The sequence below is a fragment of the Sycon ciliatum genome, chromosome 8, assembly GCF_964019385.1.
Source record: "Sycon ciliatum chromosome 8, ocSycCili1.1, whole genome shotgun sequence".
NCBI classification, from domain to species: Eukaryota; Metazoa; Porifera; class Calcarea; order Leucosolenida; family Sycettidae; genus Sycon; species Sycon ciliatum.
The window spans coordinates 16,415,079-16,431,269 of record NC_088650.1 but is presented as its reverse complement, the minus strand read 5'-3'; the positions used below and the strand labels follow the sequence as shown (position 1 = coordinate 16,431,269).

Genomic DNA, 16,191 nt, shown 5'->3' with positions numbered 1-16,191 from the left:
ATGTGTACTTTGTACACAATGAGAACGCCAAAAAGGGACAAAATAAACAAAAGTCGACTGCAGCTTGTCGCACTGGTACTTCCTCCACGAAGCTCCAGCTCTTTGTTTTATTTGTGATTACGAAGGAGTGGAAGGATGTTTGTTTGCTGTTAGTGTGACACACATACCTCGTACTTGAAAATGATGTCGTTGTATCGAAGGTGGCGATGTTGCCCACCCGGCTCTGAAATGAAAGACGTCGGAGTTCGTCATCTGTATCTTGAGCAACATCGCCAGATGAATCGCCTTCACGTAACTACATTGCGTTCCTTTGGGGCTCGGGTTGGTGGTGTTATCGCCGGCCGGAGGAGTAGGGTACCCTGTAAGAAGGCCTTAGGCCTGTGGGGATTGCCCTATCAAAAATTTGATAATAATAATAATAATAATACTGTTTTCTGCATACACACTCATCATCGTGTTGTTCCTCACACGAAAAGTTCAAAACAACGACGTACTTCCGTGCTCACAAAATAAAACTTAGATCCTCGCGGAAGAAGTCAAAAAGGTGAAAGCTCAGCTGCTTTTTATTTTGATTTGGCTGTGTAGCTGCACGTGGGTCTCTGCCTCTTTGGCATTCTCCTTCGGTACGACGTACCCATCTGTGTTACAGTTCAAAAGGCACATGTGCACCGTACATTGGAACAGCTAGCTCGATCGACGAGCACACGGGCTGGATTTCGTTTTTGACGACGAATGTACGCGTGGAGGTCAAGTCCGGCGTGACGTCACTCGGTACTTCGGGACAATTTTGGGCACCTTCTTTTCAAGTTTTCACCCACTTCCAGCCATCGCAGAGAAAAACGGATAACACCATCGTGATCAGGAGCCAAAGAACTACAAGATAAGACAAAGAAATTTTTTGGTGACAGTTCCCCTTTAAGAATGTAGATATTTCACTGCCAAAGTTATTTTTCTATCTACTGCATTGTCATAATACTTATTTAATATGGCGTGCAATGAAAGAGTTTGATTAGAAATAGTTCGCTCTGTCTAAAAATCTTAAATAACATTGTCGGAAAGTTTGCAAATTTCGGTCGCTATCAAAGATTCTTCTCATCAAATACACGTACTTCAGTACTCGTGACACTTTGCAGGCGCTGTCAGTGACCAGCCCCTGAGTCCAGACTAGGGCTTTCGTTTGTTTCCTATTTGGTTCTCCTTTAGTGGTACTCAGTGCTGTTGAGTTACTGAAGTTAAAAAAAAAACATCACATACTGTAAAAGCCATATACACAACTAGGGTCCAGCGGATAATGCTCCGAAAATGTCCGTATAATGCTAACCATAATGCTCCAAAACTACCTCATAATGCTGATTATAATGCTTCAGCAAGGGCTATAATGCTCTTGGTTTGGGACAAAAATGGAAAAAACTCTGCACATTGTCGCCATTTCTTGTGTATAAGACTGATCATCTCTCCATTATTATCATCCTCTACTGATGAGCTCCGACAGGGAGCGAAACAGCTGTCTAGAGGCGTGGAGCAATATTATCTCTCAACGGAAGTGTCCTTGCTGGTGTCTGTATGGTTCGGCTGAAGAGCGCGTGGTTGTGATGAGTTGGGAATGCAATGAATTGTCAACTCAGTCTAGGAAATTATGCATATCGTCGATCTGCCACTGAAGCTGCCACCTTATCTCTCACAAGCTCCACCAGTTCTTAGCACTATAAGACATGGTTGCTTCTCCATTGGCTGCTCTCCATTCCAACTTTGATGCCGGGTTGTGGCAGAATAGCCGGTGTATTTAATATTTCCCCTGATTATCCATGTAGGGAGAGTTGAAAACATTATTGCGGGTAATTATTCATTGTTGGGATGAATTTTACCTTGGCCGAATTAGTATTCCTGCCTGCAGACAAGCTTTCACTGCTTCCACTCTGTGTATGTGTCTTCATCTGAAACACCAGACGCTGGTGAGGCCAGCTCCTGAGAGTCGATCTCAGATCGAGATCCCTCCCATTTACGGAAATCCTGAAAACACCTGGTCAGAAGTTATTTTGCCGCTCTACATCTTTGCTTATGCTGTCTTCTTCTCCTTGAGATGGTGTGTAGACAGATGGTTGGCCACAATACTTTTCTTTTCTGATAGCATTTGACTGTAGGCCTGGCATTACAACCGTCCCCAACTAACTGTACGTGCTTCACCAGGAAAGTAAGACATGCGCTGCTGAGCGCACAAATCGACTTAGTACTGAGTCCATGAGAAATTCTAGTTTTCGAGCCTCCTCAGCTGTACCCGACAAAGGCAGTTCTTTTGGAACGAGCTCTTTCTGTTTATAGCCGCTCCTTCATCCTGGTCCAAATTTATCAATGCATCAGTGTCTACTTTAGTATCCTTTGAGACGCTATCGCCAGAGCCTATGGCACAACGAGAAAACTCCTCTTCGTCTGTTTGATATTCACTTCGCATACGTCTCCTCCATAGCTCTCCATTATTCTAAAAAAACCGGCCTCGTAAACCGTTTCTCTGGATTTGTGTAACTGCCTCGGTTGGGCATGCTACATGCATGGCTTGTATACATTTACCTGACCACATTGCTACAATCATAACGTCTTTATGTAGCAATGTGGTCAGGTAATTGTACATTGTATAATAATTATTATGTAGCATTAGTGTTTAAAGGCGTTACGTGTCTACACAATCACAAAGTTAGTTATGTGTCGGTACAATGCATATGGTTGCACCTCATGACCATGACTGTAGCCGATTGTTACGAAAACCTGGGTTTTCCCGATATTATCCACTATGAAACTCGTCAATATGCCGCTCAAACCTCACATAATGCTCGTTTTGTTCCTTTCTAATGCTCCATAATGCTCTGATGCTCGGATAGTCTTATAATGCCGAATATAATGCCGGCATTATCCGCTGGACCCTACTCACCACCCTTTTCAAAGGGCAATGGCCTATCAATTCTAACCAGTTTGGAGCCCATGGGCTACCACAGTTTGTAGAAAAAAATCAGGACTCCATGTAAGAGAATAGAAGATCTATCGCTAGTAATCAATAGTACTCTGTTCAAATTGGAATAATCAAGGATGGGCTCGGATAACCCAGAATTTAGCATCACACACAAGTTTCCAACATGGAGAAATGACTAAAAATTATCGACTTTGAAACACAGAATGCTAGCCTAATAGGATTGGCGCGATAATATAGGGCAAAGGGGTGCACCCTACATGGGCGTAAAAGCAATGTTCATTCATTCAGTGACGGAATCACGTCTTACCTAACTATTATGCCATGGTGATGTGTTTCTCTTTTCACTTGGCGGCTCCGCCATACCATACCACACCATACACCAGAGCAAGGCGTGCTCCAGTATCATATCAACATCAGTCCCGGGTGCTCTCCGACTCGTCTCACCTAACCTAGAGCCTCGGATTTAGCGGAGCAGCTGCCTGTTCGCGGCTCCCTTGCTCCGCACTTGCTGGTGCCAGTGGCAACGTTATTGTAGAGTTGGGGCAGGCGCTCGCGAACGTGCACACCGCTTTGGGAGGGAGTAGAAGCAACACGGTGTCGATCAGCTGCGAGCCATACTGCTTGAAGAAATCTACACAATCGTCAACGTCAGGCAGCTTCTGGCAAACGTCCTCCATGCCATGGATCAACTTCTGCTGCGTGCTGTTCTTTGCGACCTCAGCGATAATCTCTTTTAGTACCAGTTCGCACAGGCTGCACTCCAATGTTGGCGTTGCATCGCTCAACAATTTTACGAGTTTCCGGAAAGCACCAGAGATCCCGGTCACTTTGCCTGAAGCTGGCTTCGACATTGCCGGAGCCCCGCCGTCCCCATTGCCTGCAGCTAATTGATGAGCTGCAACGGCGAGCAGAGTAACTAGGAATATGGATTTCAGCATGATGGACTGCTATCATTTGTGGACACTTCGCCTCGATGTTTCGAATCGACAACTAGATTATAAAAATATAAGCACGCGTTGTTTTCAACTGTGTCTGTCCACCGATCCGTGCACAGTTACATGTAGTTCAAGTCATGTACAAAATGTAGTTGTGTCGGGGTACTTCCGAGCTAGCAGAGCTCTGGATATCTGGCACTGAAGTGAAGACCTGTAACTAGTGTAAGCTACAAGTACAAAGCTTGGCCTACATAGGCTACAACTAACTAACAACACAAGCCTAGCTACATGTCAGTACAGACTACAGAGTACAGTCACTGCATGCAGATGACCATGATGACAGGCTTACAGCGCGGGGAGTCTAGTCACATGATAATCCAGCCTTCCAGACTCCATTAATTTTATCAAGAATGATTACATCGCATGCTTTTCCAGATGGTCTACAAAATGTAGAATAGATCGACCAGGAGACCCAAGACCTGGCCTAAGCAAAGATCAAGACTACACAAGGCCGGGATGGGCTTGTAAATACTGTCAGATTTTACCCTAGTCCTGGGACATGAATGATGCATAGCAGCTATAGCTGCCGTAAACAGGTGAAAACTGAACAGGCAAGCCATCAACGCAACACATGACCTGAACCTGAGCAAGAAACTTAAAAAAAAAAATTGCTCATATTCATACATCTTCACAACACTCTAAACAGTCTGGGCTACAATTCCTGAAGATGGGCCGCCTTGCCCGAAAATTCGAATAATTGTATCTTTTTCTTTCAGCGATTGATGCAGCCCAGAGACCGCTCTCCAAACGGTCTCTGAAGCCATCCACTATATCCATACATTGTATGGATATTGTGGATGGCTACAGTGGAGTCTCCGCATATTGAGAAATTTGCTCATAGTTAATAATTGATGCAGTGGCCAAAAAACACCGGCCTAGCGTTCCTGTTATGGGGGGGGGGGGGGGTATAACATTTTTAACAGTTCGAAACGTTGATTGGAAAGAGGAGGAAGCTTAATCCCCGCATCTTTTAGTCCTATTGCTTTTTAAACAACTTTGAGTTCCACGGACAGCAGCTGTTGTGCTAGCTGTATACTGGACCAGAACCACACAGAACACGGGAACACGGAACATCAGAACACTGTCCAGATGAGAAAGAATATTGGTAAAATGCGGAGAAATTGCCTATGAAGCTACGAATCTTCACCTATTAATTTAAAGTAGAAATAAAATATAAAAAGATAGACGTGGCCTCTAACGCAATGCATCCCTCGTACGAGTTCAGGGACACGGATTGTGAGCAAAGTCGGGACAAGGACAACATTCAATTGATACTCTAATCTGCTGGTAATCGTCAGCTAACTTGGGAGCATCCACACAAGGTCAGTGCTAGAGTGTGGGTACATCCTGGCATTGGGGAGTGTAATATCTCTCATTATGTGTCTGCGTAAAATAGAAAATGACGACAAAGATCGGTGAAACGTACTACCCTACAGACACCATCATTGGACAGTCTACTCTGTACATGGAAATACTGTACCACATACAGCAAGGCAGATGGGGGATGAGAGAGAGAGAGAGAGAGAGAGAGAGAGAGAGAGAGAGAGAGAGAGAGAGAGAGAGAGAGAGAGAGAGAGAGAGAGCAGCAGCAGCAGCAGCAGAAAACCAGAACAGAAGAAGAGAATCTGCCCATGACTCCAAACACCCAGGGTGGTAGCTAAGGGCACAGATCCGACAGCACTAACCAACACACAGAAAACAGCAGGGAAAGCACTTGCCAGCAAGCTTTCCGCAAGAGAAATCAACCAGACTGGTTCAGTTTCCACCCTCCTTCACGACGATGAACTTGATTTTCAACTGGAAAATAACTCTGATAAGCTCAGATCTTTGCTTTCATAACGGGCTTGAGATACTGGTGAATACCATCGGCAACCTGCGGCAGAGCGTGCACACACAAACACAGAATGGCGAAACACCAAGCCTCATTGAACTGCAGACCTACATGTACATAATATGGTCATAAACTAAAGCTTTCCTTGCAATTCCCAGTTCAACATTTCGTGAGAGCTAAACTGAAAGAGTCGAATGGAAAGAGTCGAATGGCGAGCCAATAAAATAAAAACGTCGGACAATGGCAACCCCATTAGAGCAGTGTCACTGACCTGTGTCTTGTTCAACGGCGCTTTCCGCGCCATGTCATACAGACGCTGATACACGTCTCCATCGTTTGCACCCAGTGCTGACAGCAAGCTCATGTCATGGTGGCAGAACGCATCCACCAGACTAACCGCATTTGGCCTGTCACGGAAGCATGATCACAGAAAACACACATCGGAGGTAAAGCAACTGAAGCTACAGAGAAAATTCCTCTTCATTTCAATGTTTTCTACTCCTACTGTACACCCATACGGAATATCGCAGAACACACACATTCACGCGTGCGCACACATACACACACTCTCTCTCTCACACACACACACAACACACACACAACACACATACACACACACACACACACACACACACACACACACACACACACACACACACACACTGACACTCACACCAGTGCGCACGCACGCACGCACACACTCACACGCGCGCGCGCACGCACACACACACACACACACGCTCTGCTGGTAGAGCGAGGAGGGAGTAATCAGACACACATCTATACATACCGCAGGATTTGCAGGTGCTTGCCCACGTGGTCATGAACAGCTTGCATGTCAGTTGTGCTGAGAGTTCCAGTCTGATAGCAAACAAATCAGCAAAGTCAACACAGCAATCAACACACGTCATAAGCCATATTAAATGCACATGTTCTTGGCTTGCAACTCAACGAGTCTGCCAATGGTTAAGGGTGTTGGTCACGGCACGATGAATCCAATATCGCACCTGCCGATGTCAGTACGAAGTGTGACTTGTACAAGCGGTGTGGTCAGTTGACGAGCCATTATCCCGTCGCATTGTGGTTTTGTCCTCACTGCAGCTAGTTCAAATGTTTGACTTGTCTAGAGAAGCTTGGCTGGGATGATCCCTTACCAGCGAACCTCGTCCAACACTGTATGAAACTGGCTTGCCGGTTGAGCCAGCATGATCCTGCTACCGGTGTGTGGGATGTGGAGGTCACCGATGAAAGCCAATGTCGTGTAACAGTTATGGTGTGACACATCCAATACTGCTGCCGGTGCGGCGCTGAAGGTCAGTGGAGAAATCGTCAAAGTTGTTTGGTGGCTGCGTAAGCCTGAGAGGACAAGCGACACATCAACATTGCCAAACTACCAACCAATATCACTCCTAGCCATCATTTCGAAAGTCATGGAAGGCATTGTCAACACCCAACTGGTCAACTACCTGGAGAAGCATGAGGCGCTGCCAAACACCCAGTTTGGATTCCGACGTGGTAGAGGAACCACGGACATACTAACGGCTCTCCAACACGAATGGGTCTCCACCATCAGTACTGGCGGCTGTGCCCAGGTCCTTGCTGTTGATGTTGCCGGTGCGCTTGACCAGGTATCGCACACAAGAGTGCTGTACAAAGCGAAGCAGACCGGTGTCGATGGAGATCTGCTTGTATGGCTACACGACTATCTCACCCGGACCGAAGTATCCGCGTTGTTGGGTTGGGGGGCCAGACTTCAGATGCGCACCCCATCCAGACTGGTGTCCCCCAAGGCAGCATCCTAGGACTCAGCCTCTTCCTCTTATACACCCGCGACACTGAACAATGCTTAACTCCAGGAACGCAAGTGAGCAGCTTTGCAGACGATAGAACACTGTGCAGCTTAGTACAACCCACTGACGATCTACAGCAGTCCACTGCCTCCCTCCAGGGGTCCTTCAACAGCCTTGAGGAGTGGGGCGCAAGTGGCATATCTGCTTTGAGCCAGCCAAGATGCAGTGTATGACTCTACATCGCAAGCACATTCCTCCCAGCATTTCACCAGTCACTTTCGGAAGTGAACCAGCTTGCGCTCATGGCAACAACTACTTCAGATGCATCACGGCTTCCAGCTAAAGTGGACACCCCCCCCCCCCTCGCACAGGCCTTGACTATCTCCTGCGATCCTTCTCCTTCTTCGCCATCACTCCCTGGAACAACCTACTTGCAGACCGTTTGCTCCACGATCCTCATCCAAGCGCTACTTGTACGTGGCTTATGATTTCCTTTTCTCAATTTTGTATTTAGTATTTTAGAAAGGATTGGGAGAACTTCAAAAAAATTAGTGCTTTTGGGCGTTATTCTTTTTTCTTCTTTTCACACCAAATTATTATTTCTGCTACTTGACCCTGCAGTCGCCACCCCTATCCCCCCCCCCCCCCCCGTTTTCGATGCCAGGTTGCAACGCTAGCGCCGAGGCCTCTGGTCGGTCGAGTTGCTCCCTGTACATCGGCACGTCGTCCCTACGTCCCCCGTGTCTTGTTTTGTGTTTGTCTCCACATGCCTCTCAGAAGGGCTGTATTCTTAGTGTTAAAAAAAAAGCAAAACCAAAAACTAGAAGCTGCGGCAGAAGGCATTTCTTTTGCCGCTAAGTGGGGAGTTCGCCGTTTCCAGCTTGCAACGAACTCCAAGACAGTGGCAGCATGGCTAACACAAGTGCAGTAGAATCCTGACTATGGGAACGTCAACATCGGTTTATCTGCATGCGCATACATGTACTTTAAGGCACTGATTAAGTTGCCATGGATTGGTTTCCACTGTGCATGCTTAGATAGGCCACAAGCTTGGTCTTTTATTTGGGATCTGTTTTTCTACCCGTATTGTACTTCTAGCTCTCTAGATCCTTTGTTGTGGCCTACTGTACTGGAGTGCTGGCTGGATGGGAAAGGGATTCTTGTTGTACTGTTGTTTGGTTACATACTGCAGGAGAAAGAGAAAAAAAACATTCCCTTACCCATAACAAACATCCAAAGACATGCAGAGTATGGCCCCCAGGAAGGTCCTACCTCAAGGAAGAAGATGGAATGCTCTTCGATGCGATGCAGGCCGTACAGAAGCACGCACGACTGAAGGACTGCACGCAGCTCCGAGCTCATCTCGTCGTCCAGAACCTCGGCAAAGTGCTGGTAGATGAGAAGTTCCGCATGAGCCTGAAGCAGTACACAAACAGTTCAATGAACAGCAGAGCTCTCAAGAAGGTTTCGGACATAGGGCATTAATTATAATCCGGCACCATTAGTATTAGTACAGGAATTCTGCTAGAGTTAAGGAGGGTGCTGAGATGCGGCAGAGAACAGCAACATGGGGTGAAGGGGTATGCGAGCGCCTTGTCAATGTGAAACAACAACTCAGCAAGGAGGCTCCATACCCTTGTCACATGACTAAGGTATGACTGCAGGACATGACAAGCTACAGGCTTAGCTGAACATGCTTGGTTCTGTCTTCCCATTCCGTTCTCGGCTGGACTGTGCACTTCAGTACAATAAATAAATAAATAAACAAGTAAAAATAAAATGCTCCGGGATGGTGACACAGATTCAGCCATGCACGCCGTCTATTGAGTTAGAACAACACAGCAGCCATTATCATCGGTATGGCGCAGAGCCGCTGCTCAACCGTACCTTTGAGGCGCGCACAAGCCAGGGCGATGCTCTGTTCCAGGCATGCTCCTTGCTCAGGCCTTCCTGCCGTGAGAATGTATCCAGCTGCTGACCCGCCAGAGCCACAAGCCTACAACACAGATCAGACGAACACAAAATCAGCAAGGAATTGTGGCATCCAGGAAGATGACACAAGAGTGACGAGACACTAGTCGCCGATACTAATAACAAAGCTGAAAAAGCACTTTAGATGCATACAGTAATTGAATTCAAGCACGGAAAGCAGAGGGGAAAGGCTGTGCAGCTGTAACTTCATGCTTCACGCATTTCAGCGATCATCAGAGAGTGATATTCACTTTGCATTGTTAAATCCAAGCACACAGTTCCCTTGCTAACTACATCCATTACCGTGCTGCCGCGCATTCAAAGACCTTCAGGAGCTCCGCTGGATTGGACAGAGCTTCGGCATTGTGCAGGATTGGTGCTGTGCTCGGCGCGGCCCGTAGCCAGCGAGACAGGTACTGTGAGCTGCCGGTTAGCTTCTCGCCGTACTGAACACGCTTGATGCACTTCACCAGGAACCTGAACACGGACAGAGGCGCACACAAACATATATGTATGGGCATGTAGACACACACACAACACGTGCATTATACATACATGCACATACATGCAACAAATGCACATACATACATGTACACACGTGCACACGTACACACACACACACACGCACACACGCACGCACACACAACACACACACACACACATACACACATGCACGTGAACAAACACTCGCGAAATGCAAACGATAAGATAAAAGTTTCATGTACAAAGTGCCTTTCATCAACACCGCCATTAGAGGGCAGACAGGAGGAGAAAGAGGAAGAGCAAAAAAAGGGAGCAGGGCGGAAGTGTCCACCAGATATTGAACAAAAAGCAAACTAGTTCTTACCGTGCTGTCTGTAGCCACATGACCATGTTCTCACCCTCGTATGTCTGACCCGCCGTACCCCATTTATAGATCAACGGTATTCCACTGAAAACGGAATAGCCGTGTCCACCACAGCGTCGCCGACAGGTCTACACATTCATATACAAACACACACACACACACACACACACACACGCACAGCAGCAGCAGCAACAGCACAGAAACTGTTCCAAATTCCTCGTCTGTGGTACTAAGATAGCCATGCGAAGGTTTGGGTTAAAATAGTCGCCCAGACATTTCTTTATACCCCTCCCCCACAACAGACACAAACACGGGCACACAGATACACACTCATATCTTAGTTGAAGTCAATCACGTTATAAGATGAAGATATGTTCGCATGCAGTCAAACAGACATGTTGCATTACCGCTTACCTCCACTCCAAGTGAACTTGTAGCCGTGCTTGTTGCTTTCAAGCATGCACTCATAGCGTGTAACTGACGGGCACAAAGATAACAACAACAGCAGCAGCAGCAGCAGCAGCAGCAATGGTGGTAGTGGTGAGGGTTTCAGAAACGGCATTGGAAGCAACAGTGGTAGGAGCGGCAGCAGCAGCATCTCATTAATAGCAACACAAACATACTTCAGGCACTAGTAGATCAGGTACACTCAACAACATCATGGCGTACAGAAGAATGTCGGACATAGTTCTATGAAGTTTCTCAACAGCATGTGAATCAACGAGTATCCATCATGCCCCAGACCCACAATGCACGACCCTACCATGCATATCCCTGCACTGCATAGCCCCACACTGCACAGCCTAACACAGCACAGTCCCACAATGCACGGCCCTACAATGCATAGCCCTGCACTGCATAGCTCTGCACTGCACACCCCTACAATGCATAGCTCTGCACTACACAGCCCTGCACTTCCCAGCCCTCCACTACATACCTCCTGTAGTTCTTCAGCATTCTCCGGCTGGTGACCAAAGTAGATATTGGTTAGCCAGCGTCCGCAGATGAAGTAGGCCAGTGATGTAGCAACCAGGGGCATGAGACTGTGCTGCTGGGACACATAGTCTAGCACGGCTACCTCGGGTTGCCTGTGGACAACAGCAGCAACAATGACAAAGCAAGCAATGACAGGACATTCGTACAGTGAGAGCAAACCGCAAGGAAAGCGGGGTCAAGGACACCTCTCGGACACGTTCCGGATTTCAGCTCAATCATGTATATGTTCTGATAGGGCCGTGCAGCTTCTGCTTTCCAGGCTTCCACATCCAAGTGGTTTGATATGCCAGTTCTAACACTTTGATCTCTGCAGGGTGGTGGCGTTCCTATGGATGCTCAAAACTCAGTTTAACTTAGTCTCAAGCGAACCGTGAAACAAATTTCTGCCACTTCTCCCATGACATCTAACACAACCTTAAAAGTGTGCTTTGGCTCCAGCAGCGAAATCGGAAATGCTTACTTTGGATCAATGTGCCCTTGCTCGCGCACGGCACTGTAGCGAGTGGCTATGGTCGCTGCCTTGGACAACTGAATACCAGTACTAAGGACCATGTGAGCACGGATGAACAGCATGGTTCCGTAGGACATCTTGCTCTCCTTGGTGCGAGGCACATACTTGCCGTCTGGAGTCACCTAGGAAAATGCGACGGCCAAAAAACATTACAGAGAATAACTAGCTGTCCGCACAGCAAACACCATCACTACGAGACTGCGAAGATGCACTGGTTCTAGCTGCAGCATCTCACCCATAAGCATGCATAGCAAAAGTCACAAGGAATGCTTTCACCGTAGGAGCTATAAAAACACTTCCCATTATGGTCATGCACAAAGAAAAAATGAGATGGAGCAACACCCGGCAGCCTGCAAGTACGGACACAAACGCTTCATGCCCGGAAAGCACAATAAATAGTAACATAGTTGTTCCCCTCCCCCCGCACATAGACAGACAGACAGACAGACAACAGACAGACATACAGACAGACAGACACAGACACATACACACATACCAGCCATAGAGGCCACTATGTATCACCCCCTCACCTCTGCATACTTCATCATCATGTTCTCGCGCGGAACACGCACTTTATCGAGACCCAGGAAACCGTTGTCCTGTGATTCGTATCCCAGCTTGGGTCCGATATCACCAACCGAAATGCCTGAAAAGTGACAAGAGCAACATCACACATACGATACAGAAACACTCTTTAGAGGACAACAATGCTGCATCACCATCACCATCAGCTCAGTGGAAGCACAGTGTTGCGCAATGAAATCCAATCAAGTGAGTCAAGCACGCACCGGGCTTGGCGCGGCCCTAGACCTGTGAACACTGGGCTGCGAAATGCTACAGGACGCAAACTTCACTCATGCAATCAGATTTCATCGAGCAGCACCGTAGACTTGTACACTGATATACTGCCCGGGTGACTACGCACTGTATGAACTACCTAGACCGACAGCAGCTCCGTGCGAGTTCAACACACCAGAAGCATGCCAAGGGTCACAAGAGAGAGAGAGAGAGAGAGAGAGAGAGAGAGAGAGAGAGAGAGAGAGAGAGAGAGAGAGAGAGAGAGAGAGAGAGAACAGCTACCGTATTTTCCGGAGTGTAAGACTCTCTTTGAACGCTCGAAATTCACCCCCAAAGGGGGGGGGGGGGTACGGCTTACTAGTATACTCCGATGATCAAAATAATGGTGATAAATAAGGTAGATGTCTGTATCTTGTGGCAAAAAACGGGGCGCGTGGCTTTTACTCCAGTGCGGCTTGTACCCTGGAAGATAGGGTACTTACCGGGTAGGGGAACGTGAGTGGTCAAGATAGGGTACTTACCGGGTAGGGGAACGTGAGTGGTCAAAATAGGGTACTTACCGGGTAGGGGAACGTGAGTGGTCAAGATAGGGTACTTACCGGGTAGGGGAACGTGAGTGGTCAAGTCACGCAGCGGCACCAGAAACATGTGCACACCGAGCTCCTTGCCGTCGATGAACAGGCGTCCAACTACGAGCGCGTGGGTAGCTGTTTTTCCCACTGCATCAGCACATAGAAGTACAAGTATCAGTACACAGGTCAGTAAACAAAGAGCGAGTGAGTTACGTTAGGCTTGACAATTACGTGCAACATCGTACATGAATCTACCACCAGTACCACACAAGAGAGAGCAGAAGGAGGGAAACCCCTAGCCTGGACTGACAGTGTCTCAATACCCTCAACCTTAGTAACTTGCTATGGCGGTGATGGTGTGCACGTTATAACAGATACACACACACACACACACACACACACGTACACACACACACACACACACACACACACACACACACACACATACAAGTAAGCATGTACGCGCCTACTACATCCACTTACACCCTCCTGGCCACCACTTCATTGACGTCACAGTCGGCGTGTCCAGGATGAACTCCTGGCGACTCCGGTCGTACTCTACTCGCGTTTCTAGTCCTCGTACAAATGAACCTACAGCACGGCACCGTCAGGCAAAGGAGAAACAACGGACATTAGAGAGCTCCGCTTCTTTTAAAGATACTTAGCAAGAGCAAGTGCTTGTGATACGAGTCATTTTGCACGCCTAACACCTAACAGTAGCAGCAGTTTTGTTTCAGAGAAATGCATTTCAGAGCCTGAAGCTGACTCAAGCAGACCTTTTCATGCATGCCTTTTTCTGTGGCATTACATGACGAGAGTAAAATCTGGCAGACTCACCGTGCCCGAGTTCCGTCTGAGCGTAGCAGCCAATGATGGAGAAGTTCTTGACTAGGGGCAACCACTTGGCCATCTGCTCCTCAGTGGCCTGACTCTGCAGTCACATGCGACAATGGGACCAGATATGGATATTCACGAACAAATCGAAATAAAAAAGGAGAAGGACAAAATGTTACGAGTTATGACTAACTGTCCACCAACGTAACCAGATCTTATACAGTCCGCGAGTGCGACAAAAATTATAATTATTGGTTCACCATCTGACTTCAAATCGAAATAAGATTGAAGAAACTCTGATACTGAGTAAATATATGAAAAGACACACAGGTAAAATTTGGGAAAATTGGGTAAAATACAGACACAATGTCATGGGTAAAATTGAATGAGCGTATGCTATTGTCACTGGGTCACAGTGAAAATTGCCAGTTGCCAGAGCCCAAGTCACTTGACTGCATGGGACACCAGCATCCTGTATACATTCACCGGTGTAGGTTTGAAAAACAACTTCTCCATCCTCTGAGCACAGGATAGCTAGTTGACACAATTTCACACAAACACCTTTGCACAAGCAAAACACCCGAACTTCTTCCATTCAGCGGGCAAATGCCTTCCCGGCTCGGAAAGTTGCCATCATGGACGAGCACAGTAACAATGTAATATTGTACAAATCAGCAGCACCGATCAGAGTTGAATGAGCAAAGCGCAAGTGCATGTGGTAACTGATGGCCTTACCCTGATTACATGGCTGAACATTGACAAGTGAAGGCCAATGGGCAGGGATTCATCGTCCACGGCGCTGTGCAAGCACACAGAAACACATCCAGATTATTAGGCGGTGGGAAATAGCAATGAGAACGCTGCCAAAAGGAGCACTTTGTTGAACGTTTGTTCCCTTGAGCCCGAGGAGGGTTTGTCTATAAATATTAATATAAATAAACTATTCCTCTCCAATCATGAGTGTTCAAGCACCGGATGGTCTGGACGGCTGTAGAGTGGCCACACTGTATGATGGGACATCTCTGTGCGCGATGGTGCACACTCGCAGTGTATACCCTATCTACACCGAGCCAGTGGACAGTGTTCCCCGCATGAGTGCCGACACCCACCCAAGCACACCGGGGCTGAAAGAGGAAAATGATTACAGTCAGACCTCGCTTAACCGCACACATCCGTTTTCCAAAAAAATATCCGGATAGGCGAGGGAACCGGATAACCGAACACCGTTTATGTTGGATGCATCACGTATGCTGTAAATATGTAACCAGCTTTTTTCTTCCGGATGGCGAGGGATCCGGATAAACGAGGACCGGATAAGCGAGGTCTGACTGTACCACTATAGCACAGGAAGGTCTTTTAAGTTGAACGCTTCAAAAGAGGCTGCTGCTGATGGCACAGGGCACTTGCAGAACCACTACTCATCAAGTTGATGTGACAAAAGAGAATATAGCGCATCGCACCCATAAGACGAAAATTAAGTTTTCAATTCAGGAAATCGCAACTTACTGCCAGAATATAAGAGATTCAAACGTGCCCCTCTCGAGTCCGAGTTCCCGGTGCAGCTCCACGGCACGCTTGGAACGCTGAAGACCGCGCTTGTATTCCTCAGGGCGAGATAAAAAGCAGATGTCATCTCGGCACAGTACGGGGTCGTCATAGATGATGTTTTCTGTGTATCCAGTGAGAAATCAGAAAATCACAGGGCAAGAGAAAGAGGATATCAACTCTCCTAACTGTTTATGGCATCTTGGGATACGGCTGTGGACACAACCACCCCCCCCCCCCCCCCACCCACACACACACGTGCGCGCGCGCACACACACACACATACACAGTACAAATTACACACGTACACACACAGATGCATGCACACTCACATAGAATCAGTGATAGGCATGCACATAGAAAAAAACACAAAGACAGAAGGTACAGTCTGTCGGTCGCCGGAGAACTGGGGGGGGGGGGGGGGGCAGCCTCCTAGCCTAGACCGGTCTTATCTTCATGTATTGCACTCTATGCACTGTTGAGTCACCGTGTATACATTGGTATGCTGCGCTTAGTGAAATTCTAGGCTAGTCGTTCTT

General features: G+C 47.5%; 2 protein-coding genes across 2 annotated transcripts in view; both read right to left on the bottom strand.

Annotated features, from left to right (window-relative positions):
* Positions 1 to 3,411: 3,411 nt before the first annotated feature.
* On the bottom strand, positions 3,412 to 3,900 carry LOC135823594 (prosaposin-like). The gene has a single exon (XM_065336440.1). It carries the CDS (start codon positions 3,898 to 3,900, stop codon positions 3,412 to 3,414), a length of 489 nt encoding a protein of 162 aa, XP_065192512.1.
* Positions 3,901 to 5,030: 1,130 nt separating this feature from the next.
* The window catches only part of LOC135823863 (peroxisomal acyl-coenzyme A oxidase 1-like), a 15,285-nt gene continuing 4,124 nt past the window's right edge, over positions 5,031 to 16,191 (bottom strand). Inside the window, exons 3-18 of the mRNA XM_065336722.1 lie at positions 15,614 to 15,776; positions 14,843 to 14,906; positions 14,111 to 14,204; positions 13,757 to 13,864; positions 13,301 to 13,420; positions 12,434 to 12,549; positions 11,853 to 12,025; positions 11,334 to 11,484; positions 10,811 to 10,873; positions 10,397 to 10,524; positions 9,853 to 10,026; positions 9,466 to 9,574; positions 8,851 to 8,994; positions 6,579 to 6,649; positions 6,060 to 6,195; positions 5,031 to 5,830 (exon numbers count right to left, since the gene is read on the bottom strand). Of these exons, the coding sequence (XP_065192794.1) occupies positions 5,777 to 5,830; positions 6,060 to 6,195; positions 6,579 to 6,649; positions 8,851 to 8,994; positions 9,466 to 9,574; positions 9,853 to 10,026; positions 10,397 to 10,524; positions 10,811 to 10,873; positions 11,334 to 11,484; positions 11,853 to 12,025; positions 12,434 to 12,549; positions 13,301 to 13,420; positions 13,757 to 13,864; positions 14,111 to 14,204; positions 14,843 to 14,906; positions 15,614 to 15,776 (1,868 nt within the window). The 3' untranslated portion in view covers positions 5,031 to 5,776. The remainder of the gene's footprint in view (positions 5,831 to 6,059; positions 6,196 to 6,578; positions 6,650 to 8,850; positions 8,995 to 9,465; positions 9,575 to 9,852; positions 10,027 to 10,396; positions 10,525 to 10,810; positions 10,874 to 11,333; positions 11,485 to 11,852; positions 12,026 to 12,433; positions 12,550 to 13,300; positions 13,421 to 13,756; positions 13,865 to 14,110; positions 14,205 to 14,842; positions 14,907 to 15,613; positions 15,777 to 16,191) is intronic.